The sequence below is a fragment of the Chiloscyllium punctatum genome, chromosome 52, assembly GCF_047496795.1.
Source record: "Chiloscyllium punctatum isolate Juve2018m chromosome 52, sChiPun1.3, whole genome shotgun sequence".
In the NCBI taxonomy this organism is placed as follows: domain Eukaryota; kingdom Metazoa; phylum Chordata; class Chondrichthyes; order Orectolobiformes; family Hemiscylliidae; genus Chiloscyllium; species Chiloscyllium punctatum.
In genome coordinates, this window is record NC_092790.1 from 14,542,375 (window position 1) to 14,552,573 (window position 10,199).

The following is a 10,199-nucleotide window of genomic DNA, read 5'->3' on the forward strand; positions in this document are numbered from 1 at the left end:
GGAATCGTACCCCGTTCTTGTGAGGGCATCCCTGAGTACTTCCAGGTGTCTGTCACGTTCCTCCTCATCTGAGCAGATTCAATGTACGCATAGGGCTTGTCCATACGGGATGGCTGTTTTAATATGTTTTGGGTGGAAGCTGGAGAAGTGTAGCATTGTGAGGTTGTCTGTGGGTTTGCGGTAGAGTGTGGTGCTGAGGTGTCCATCCTTGATGGAGATGCATGTGTCTAAGAATGAGACTGATAGCCGAGAGTAGTCCACGGTGAGTTTGATGGTGGGGATGAAACTTGTTGATATCACTGTGTAGTTTTATCAGTGATTCCTCGCCATGGGTCCAGAGGAAGAAAATGTTGTCAATGTACCTGGTGTACAATTTTGGTTGGAGATCCTGCATAGAGAAGAAGTCTTGTTCGAACCTGTGCATAAAAATGTTGTCATATTGGGGTACAAATTTGATCCCAATGGCTGTTCCATGTGTCTGGGTGAAGAATTGCTTGTCAAAGGTGAAGATGTTGTGATTGAGCATAAAGCGGATGAGTTGTAGGATGGTGTTTGGAGATTGGCAGTTGTTGGTGCTGAGTACTAAAGCTGTTGCCGCAATGCCATCATTGCGGGGGATGCTGGTGTAGAGTGCGGAAACGTCCATTGTTCCACTGGTCCATGGGTGCTGAGTTTCTGTAAGAAATCTGTAGTGTCATGACAGAAGCTGGAAATCCCATGTACAATAGGTTTCAAGATGCCTTCCACACAACTAGAGAGATTCTCACATAGAGTCCCATTGCCCGACACAATGGGACGTTCTGGTGTGTTGGCTTTGTGTACCTTTGGAAGTCGCCTACACGAGAAGTACGTGGGATGAGGGCGTGTAGGGAACTCTGAAGGATTGGATCCAAAGTTCTGATCAGTGTGTTTAATTCACGGGTGTGTTCTTTGGTCGGATCAGCTGGTAGTTGCCTGTAGTTTTCCTGGTTATTCAGTTGTCGGTACACTTCCTTGCAGTGATCTGTTCTATTCTGAAGGACAATGGCGCCTTCTTTATCCACTGGTTTGATGACAATGTTGTGATTGTTTTTGAGAGTCTGGATGACATTGTGTTGTGAAGCGGTGATGTTTTGCTCTACCTTGTGGGTACAGCTGATGAATCTGGCATTTATATATTTCCTGACGGTTTGAGCATACAAGCCCAGGACAAGCGGCCCTCTGGTTGGGTCCAAGTTGACACCTTCTTTGGTCGCTCCTCTCCAGATCCCTGTGATGACAGTTCGAGGTCATCAGTGGGCTCATTGATGATCACTGCTGGCACCTTGAAGGAATTCCCGGAGTCTCATTCGTCTGATGAACTCCTCTGGGTCTGCTGCCAGAACCAACGGGTCCATTTTGGCGGTGGGGCAGAATTTGAGACCCCGACTTAGGACTTCAATCTCTTCGGGTCTAAGGGTGTGGTCCGATTAGTTAATAATAGACTTCCCCGCAGTGATTATGTTGTCTACTGTGGTTCCAGAGTGGGCTTTGCTCTTCCTGGTGAGAATCCAGTTTTTTGCTCTTGGCGTGCATGTACGTCGTGTTATTTTGTCGCCTTGTCTGACAATGTTGGGGAGAAGAAGTTCAGTCCCAGATACAGTTGGGGCGGGACTGAGCTGGAGGCGGAGCTGGATTTCAAAGCCATTTCCCTGCTCTGTCTGTCACTCAGTTTCCTCTCCGGACCCGCCTCTCACTCTCTGTCAGCTTTTTCTCAGTCAGGTCGGGCCGGGCTGTATAAAAAAGGAAGTGGCGGCAGCTCGGCTCTTATTCGGCAGCGGTTGGAGTGAAGAAGCGTGATGTCTGGAAGAGGTAAAGGAGGCAAAGGCCTGGGAAAAGGCGGAGCGAAACGGCACCGCAAAGTGCTCCGTGATAACATCCAGGGCATCACCAAACCAGCCATCCGGCGCCTGGCTCGCCGTGGCGGGGTCAAGCGCATCTCGGGTTTGATCTACGAGGAGATCCGCGGGGTGCTGAAGGTTTTCCTGGAGAATGTGATCAGGGATGCGGTCACCTACACTGAGCACGCCAAGCGCAAGACGGTCACCGCCATGGATGTGGTGTACGCTCTGAAACGCCAGGGCCGCACTCTCTATGGATTCGGCGGCTGAGCATAAAGCGACCCTTTTCCAGCGAACCCAAAGGCTCTTTTCAGAGCCACCCAAACCCTCCGAGAGAGAGCGGAGACCTGAGGACGGTGAAGGCAGCGCACACGGAGAACTTAGTGTTATGTTGCTGGTTATTTCATATATTATGTAATTTTAAAATTACTTCATTTCCGAAAATTTACTAATACCGTGTTCTGCGGTACAGTAGAGAGCATTCGGAGTGGACGGTTCACTTTGTTGCTGTTTACCGTGGCGAATGATTTTAAAATTGCAAGTATTCCTACAGTGTAGATAAGAGGCTCTTCGGCCAGTCGAGACTCTACTGTTGTGCAATCTGGTTATTCCATGGAAAGAATCACATCGTAACTTGTAATTGTAAGATGTAGCAGCAGCATTAGGCCATTCCGCCCCTCCAGCTTGTTCTGCCATTCGATCATGGCTGATATTTCTCAAATTTCCCGTAACCTTCGATGCTCTTATTTTGGTGAATACCTGCCCATCTCAGTAATGATATCTGTGGTTCTTAGCTGTCCATGCCACGAATGATAATTTGTTTCTATTTATTGTGGAACCCAGACGTTCATGTTAGATATTACAGAATTTATATTTCCCAGGCATAACACTCAGCTCAGTTTTGTAACTGGGAGCCTGCAGATGTGTTATGTGGCGAGTTCTTTCCACCTGCCCGCTCACGCAGCGATTACAAATTGTCTTTGGGCAAGTAATAATTTGGATGATAAAGTGTGGTTCTGTAATTTTACCGGTGTACACTGTTTTAGCTTTTAAGATTGATTCACGGCCGATACAAGTTCGGTTGCTCATCCAGGGAGCGCAAGGAGCGATAGGTGACATTAGGACAAATTTCTCTTGGAATTCAGTTAAAAACAAAAGGCAGCGGCAGTGAATTTGCAACTAATGAGATCTTCATTCAGAGATAGCAGAAATACTGTAATTAGATGAGTGATGTCCACATCAAATTTTGGTATTGGGTTAGATATTTCAGGAAAAACCCCATCTCCTCATTGACCCCCTTTGCGTTAACATGGCTTGGTGAGGTGGAGGCAGGAGAGAAAAGGGGATAAATGGCGCCAAGAGACCAATTTGAAAATGCCCGCCATCACGTAGAAAAGAGCAGGAGGATGCACGACTACATACACGTTGATTGGTTTTTCGATGACGAAACTAAACTTCACACATTCTCACTTTACCACATTCCCTCCTTTTACAGCTGAAAACTGACTGACTGCTGTGGAACGCGCTCTCGGCAGAGGCTGGGGGGAAAAAAGAAGTGGATATGAACCGAGCAGAGAATAAATTGCAGAGGGATATGCTGCAGAGACAGTGGGAGGATTCAATTCTTACTGATACAGTTAAAGGAAATGTGAAGCCAAACCCGATCGGGAACACCCGTGACACTATTCTAGCCTCATAGAACATTGATCAAACAGAAAGGTCACTCAGGCAGTGACCGTGCAATGAGAAATAATGTATTTCCAGACACACTTACAATCGTATTCTATGATATAATCTTCCTCTGCTGCCACAGGAAGTAACAATATCCAATAGAAAGGAGACAGAAATGTCGCGATGTTAAGTATAACGGCCAGGGCCCGACAGTTTAAAAAGAAAATGTAATTCATTCAGACACAGAGGATTCAGCTCCTTTCATAGATGCTGTGAGTGGCTCTTAAAAGAGCCTTTGGGTTGTCAGATTCAAGAATATTCTCTTCACTTTTTAGCGGATCCAGCAGCGGCGGTTTTCTTGGGCAGCAGCACGGCCTGGATATTAGGCAGCACCCCGCCCTGAGCGATGGTCACCCCTCCCAGCAGCTTGTTGAGCTCCTCGTCGTTGCGCACGGCCAGCTGTAGGTGCCTGGGGATGATGCGGGTCTTCTTGTTGTCCCGGGCCGCGTTGCCGGCCAGCTCCAGGATTTCAGCCGTCAGATACTCCAGCACCGCAGCCAGATAGACCGGCGCTCCGGCACCCACACGCTCAGCATAGTTGCCCTTTCTCAGGAGCCTGTGAACACGGCCCACCGGGAACTGCAGGCCAGCCCGGGACGACCGAGACTTCGCCTTGGCGCGACCTTTCCCACCGCCCTTTCCTCTTCCAGACATCGCCACAATCTCACAAACACTTTCACAGAGAATGCTGCACTCCGCCCACATTGCGGCCTCTTATACCTTCGGGGAGAATGGTGGGGCGGCCGTTTCTGATTGGTCAACATCTCCTAATATTGTTTCACTTCTCAATCAGGATTCTGCTTCATTTCCCAATCGGGAGAGGGCAAACGATGGGCGCCAATTCATCAACAGCTTTCTTTCAAAATTGAAAAGCCCGCCAATTTCCAAACGAAGGAGTGTGTTTTACCTGAATAATGAAGTATAAAAAACTATGGAAATTCAAAAAACATTAACACTCATGTTAATTTACTTTTAGTTTCCAAACGTATAATTCACACGGTCTTACTCTCCCTCATTGGCCGATCTGTATCTGATCTTGAGAGTGGGTTATTTTCTTAACCTTGAGAAGAAGCTGAAACAAAACAGGCCAAACATTGCAGTCTGCAACCTGTCTTTTTTCACATTTCAGTACCACCCCGATATGCTGATAAAGCAGCACACAGCATTCTTCCGGCTCAGCATCGAGGGCGAACACGTTTTTTAAGACGATATTTTAAAGCTGTCCTCCCTTATCGCTCTCGATCAGATTCAGCAAAAGCTCCACGCTCCAGCCCGGTAGGTGTGTTCTCTCGGTTCGGTTAGAAAGTCTCTCACCGACAGCAGGAAGCTTTATTTTGCATTGCGAAAAATCGGATCAAACCCGTGCACTCGGAATGTAAAGCAAATCAGAAGGTAAACTGCATCAATCGTGGGAGTGAAAGACGTGGGCATTTGTCTGCCAGGGGTGAACAAGCAAGATGAAAAATGACTCACTGGCGCTTGATCTGCTCTCTCCAACCCCACTCGCGAATAATTTGCAAACCACATATCAACACAAAAACATATTATACTAGAAGTTGAAACGACTTATCAAAAATCACATGGAAACTAAAATAAAGAACTCTTAAAGAAATGGTTCAGCTGTCTCAGGGAAGTTGTGGGTGGCTCTTAAAAGAGCCTTTGGGCAGTGGATGTGTGTTTCAGTGCAGTGCGGTCCTTCACTTGGAGCTGGTGTACTTGGTCACCGCCTTTGTACCCTCCGACACGGCGTGCTTGGCCAGCTCCCCGGGCAGCAGCAGCCGCACGGCGGTCTGGATCTCCCGGGAGCTGATGGTGCTGCGCTTGTTGTAATGGGCCAGGCGGGAAGCCTCCCCCGCGATGCGCTCGAAAATATCGTTGACGAACGAGTTCATGATGCTCATGGCCTTGGAGGAGATGCCGGTGTCGGGGTGAACCTGCTTCATCACTTTGTAGATATAGATGGCGTAACTTTCTTTCCTAGTCCTTTTCCTCCTCTTGCCGCCCTTCGATGGCGCCTTCTTGATGATTTTCTTCGCGCCCTTCTTGGAGGTTTGCTGAGCTTTCTTCTCATCAGCCATAGCGCCACTCACTTTCAGTCACAGAATAAGGGAAAGCGGGCTCGGAGTTCCCTCTTTATAGACTGACGGCGTCATCAATGCTAATGAAGGATGGAGGATACCCTGGCCCCTGATTGGGTAGCTTCTCAGAGTCATGCCCAAACATTGAGTCTCTCCAATTGGTTAATGAGAGATCCCATGTGGATCCGTCAGGATCTGCAACGAAATGTGAAGTGAATGGTGATTCTGTTCCTGTCAGTCTGACTGAGGGAGATTTGTTTTGTGTCTGTGATACAGAAAGTGACTGGTATTAGCTCGGTTTCCTTTTGCTTGTTGTTGTGATGATATGTTTCTAGCTCCGCATGTCTGTTTCTGTTCCTCTGTATAGGCTGGAATTAACATAGAACTTGTCACTGTGTGAAAAAAACACTCTCATCCATTCGAAATTGCGATTACATTTGTTGTCAAGTTACACGTACCACTGGAACCTGACTGTGAATGTTTTCTACACTTGGGGTTAATCCATCTCGTTGTCAATTGCACGGAGTTGAAGAGAAATGATAAGAAAAAGTTTCTATGTAATACTTTTCTTGAGTCACGAGTTGAGTCACGTCTTGACTGTGGGATAAATATATTTCTGAGACCTTGACTGATAAATGTGGGCCCAGACACGTATCGATAACTGTGTGCTTTGAAAGTACGTGCAGTGTAACTGAACCACGTTGCGGTACTTTTCAATTAGGCGTCTTGCAGTTTCATGCTGGGATTTATAACATTTCTCAGTCTTACGCGAATGCCTGTTAACCAGCAACTGTCAGCACGCTATATATATGCGTCACTTTAACCTTTGTTTTTTTCTTCTTTTTGCACGTGCACACACACACACTGATCCAGGTCTCAAAAGGGAAAACACCCAAGTGGACAGTGACAAGCAGTGCCCTTAACATTGCTGTTTTTTAAATATATTTACCCTCACACTACCGCCTAACTGCGGTAGTGCTTATTACTTTAACTTTATATCTGTCATGTCCTAATTTACACATTTTGCATTAACTCAACATCTGTCCAATGAGGCTCTGGTCCTCCATCTAATAGTCAGTGTTATTTCAAGACAGGTTTTATTCTGTCACCATCAAACACTGATGTGAGCGGTAAAACGTTACACTATTTGCCAGCCACTTGGAAATATTCCTCCAATCTGTGCCCCCAGGAGAAAGTGAGAACTGCAGATGCTGGGGGTCAGAGGCTTATGCCCAAAACGTCGAGACGAAGGGCTTATGCTTCAAACAACCATTCTCCTGCTCCTCGGATGCTTCCTGACCTGCTGTGCTTTTCCAGCACCACACTCTCGACTCCAATCTGTGCCCGTGTTTCTGGGATGTATTTTTCTAAACTCTATTTCACAGTCTTAACATGTCAGTATGTCACTGGACTGTAACTTAATCCTTCTGAAGTGTATCTTGTTGCTTTACTCCGTCAGTGTCAATTTTGAAAGTACCAGGTACCATTTTGGACAGACTCAGGTAGGACTCACTAACCTCCACTCCCAAACCCTATGAATATTAGCTTGTGCAAAGTTAAGTAGGGATTGTATTTATAACTGCTGCATTTTGATAAAGGATAATACTTTGTACATTGTTGCTGACAATAGCTGCAATGTCACTGTGGATGTGATATTGTTTATGCCAGTTTCTAGCTAATGTATTATATCCTAACAATTTATTACTTTGCAACTGACTCAGTATTTCATTCTGTAAATGCCAATTTATTGTTTCTAATCTTGTATTTACTCAGTTTCAGTCAATCACTGGCATGACAGAGAGCAAATATCTCAACATCTCAAAGTTTCTGATGAAATGGGTAGTTAATCCCTTTTTTTCACTCCATCCTTGACACATCAGAGTAACTTATAACTGAATCGATCAGTATGCGATCTGTGAGCACACACATATCAGTAAAGTGTATGGTGAATGATGCTGCAGATACAGTGTATATGCTGTAGTTATTAATTTCTTTCAATCTTTTATCACTTTAAATATCTCAAAGCAGAAGACCATAAGAAGCATGAGAATTCTGTGACATTTCTATCTGCCTGTGTGTACCCTGTCATGAGAACAGATCACAAAGGCTTTAGTTATGGTCTTCAGCTCATTTTGATGTTTAGTGCCCATAACCAAGACTTCCTTGTGGATCAAAAAAGATATATGGCTACATTAGCATAAATTAAGCTGATAACTCCACCCTAACTGCTCTCTGTGGAACTGAACAAGGGGAGAATGTTCTGCATTGCTTTCTTAGATATAGGGCTTCCTGTTCAAAACTGTGTCCCTTACTCTGGATTCTCTATGAGCAGTGACATACTCCCAGCATCAACTCTGTCAACTGCATTCAGATTTTTTTTGCTCTAAAGGTCATACATTGTTCTTCAAAACTCCAATGAGAATATACCCAACCATTTTATACGTACAATGAGAGCTTATGTATCAATCTGCAGCTCTAAGCTTCTGTTATGTGAATATGTGAGTACAGGTATCACCCTCTCCCAGTAAGATTCTGCTATGTGCATACTTGAATGAAGTTCTCACCCTATACTTGTTGGTTTCTACTGTGTGAATATGACAGTGTCTAGTCTGGAAATGGGATAGTTTAATCAATCGTCTCTGTCAGTTTCTGTATTGTTAAAATGTGAACGTAGTTATCAATGACAACCTGCCATCTTCTATGAAGTGAACATGTGGGGGCCCATATTGAAATGTACCTGTTGCTTTCAGCGACAGGAATACATGAGTTTAGTTATCATTCTTTTCCTGTGAGTTTCTTCAATGTGAATGTTTTGGTGTAGTTATCCATCTGTACTGATGAAGGTTTTTAAACAAAACGTCAATTCTCCCGGCCCTTGGGTGCGTCCTGACCTGCTGTGCTTTTCCAGCACCACACCCAATGCTAATCTCCAGCATCTGCAGCCCTCACCTTTGCCTGTCAATTTGTACCTGTCAGTTTCTGATCTGCGAATATGGAAGTGTAGTTATAGATTTGTGCGTCAGTTTCTGTAATTTGAATATGACTGTCTAGTTATCTATCTCTCCCTGTCAGTTTCTGTGATGTGAAGATGACAGTCCAATTATCGATCTGCCCCTGTCAGATTCTGCTGTGTGAATATGAGAATGTCATTACCAGTCTCTACCTGTCAGCTTTTACTATGTCAATGTGATTTTGGTTATCAATCTACCTCATTAGGTTCTACATGAATGTAAGAACATAGTTATCAATATATACCTGTCAGACTTTCCTCTGGGATTATGTGAGTGTATTATCAAAATGTACCTGTCTGTTTCTGCAATGTGAATGTGTTTGTGCAATCATCAGTCTATCCCTGACAGCTTCAACTATATGAATGCATCTGTACCTGAAAGTATCTGCACCTGTCAGTTTGTGCTGTATGAATAAGTGAGTGTACTTATATATTTGTCTCTGTTTAACATGACACTTGCAGAAACTGTAGGAGCTCTTTTTACTTCAAATCTCTGTTGCTCAATATGAATAAGATTTCATCAATTGCCATCCATATCAGGATGGCATGGTGGCACAGTGGTACCAGGGACACAGATTCAATTCCAGACTTGGTTCATTACGTGTGTGCAGTTTGCATGTTCTGCCCGTGTCTCCATGAGTTTCCTCTGGGTGCTCTTGTTTTTCTGCATGGTCCAAACATGTGCAGGTTTGCTGGATTAGCCATGGTAAATTGTCCTGTAGTCTTCAAGGATGTGCAGTGTCAGTTGGTTAACTATGGTAAACGCGGAGTGATGAGGATAGGGTGGGGTCTACATCTAGGTGGGATTCGACTTGGAGAGTTGTTGTAGAGGGATGGGCCAAATGACCTCTATCTGCACTGGAGAAATTCTATGTACTGTAAATGAAAGTGAGACTTTTTAATACCATTGTCAGTCTTTGACAGTGTACAGCAGATTGGACAATTTCCACAACTTCTATTCTATGGTATGGTTTATGATTGTAAGTTATATTCTGAATGTGCATTTTGAATTTATTGTTCACATGTTTATAACAAGAACTTTTTATGAGAGCTTTTTCATTGTGTCCAATAATCTGGGGATCTGTGTGAATGCGTACTTTTTCAGGTCAATATTTCATTTCCCTTTGGGCCACTTGAAAACAAAGTATTTATTCAGTCATTTTGTAAGAGAGGTGTTCTGTTTTCACTTTGTGGAAACAAATTAAATTGCGACGTTTGTTTCAATCTGACATTTGGCCTGCTATCTAATTCCTCCAGTCTGGACAAACAGAACTGATACATGAATTACATACAGTCATAGAGTCAGACAGCAAGTTTAAACCATGGTGAGATAATTGGATGAATACTTAATCTGAATGTTTATTTACTCCTTTCCCTCCATAACTGGAATACATTGTGACCATGCAATGGGGGGCTCAGTATTTCTGAATAAATGAGTGGAGTTTACTTTTTGACCAATGCATTTAAATTTGATTAGAAGTTCACTTGTACTCTTACCCTGTCCTGTTTAACTTCATTAAT

At 44.3% G+C, this 10,199-nt stretch overlaps 1 protein-coding gene and 2 pseudogenes across 1 annotated transcript; 1 reads left to right on the top strand and 2 right to left on the bottom strand.

Moving 5' to 3' along the window:
- The first annotated feature begins 1,805 nt into the window (after positions 1-1,805).
- On the top strand, positions 1,806-2,250 carry LOC140470559 (histone H4-like). The gene has a single exon (XM_072566638.1). It carries the CDS (start codon positions 1,818-1,820, stop codon positions 2,127-2,129), a length of 312 nt encoding a protein of 103 aa, XP_072422739.1. The 5' UTR covers positions 1,806-1,817; the 3' UTR covers positions 2,130-2,250.
- A 1,531-nt stretch (positions 2,251-3,781) lies between these two features.
- Positions 3,782-4,310, bottom strand: LOC140470676 (histone H2A-like; annotated as a pseudogene).
- Positions 4,311-5,224: 914 nt separating this feature from the next.
- LOC140470928 (histone H2B 1/2-like) lies at positions 5,225-5,743 on the bottom strand (annotated as a pseudogene).
- Between the last annotated feature and the right edge of the window lie 4,456 nt (positions 5,744-10,199).

Coding starts and splice junctions, on each gene's coding strand:
- LOC140470559 (XM_072566638.1), top strand. CDS start 1,818: ATGTCTGGAAGAGGTAAAGGAGGCAAAGGCCTGGGAAAAGGCGGAGCG.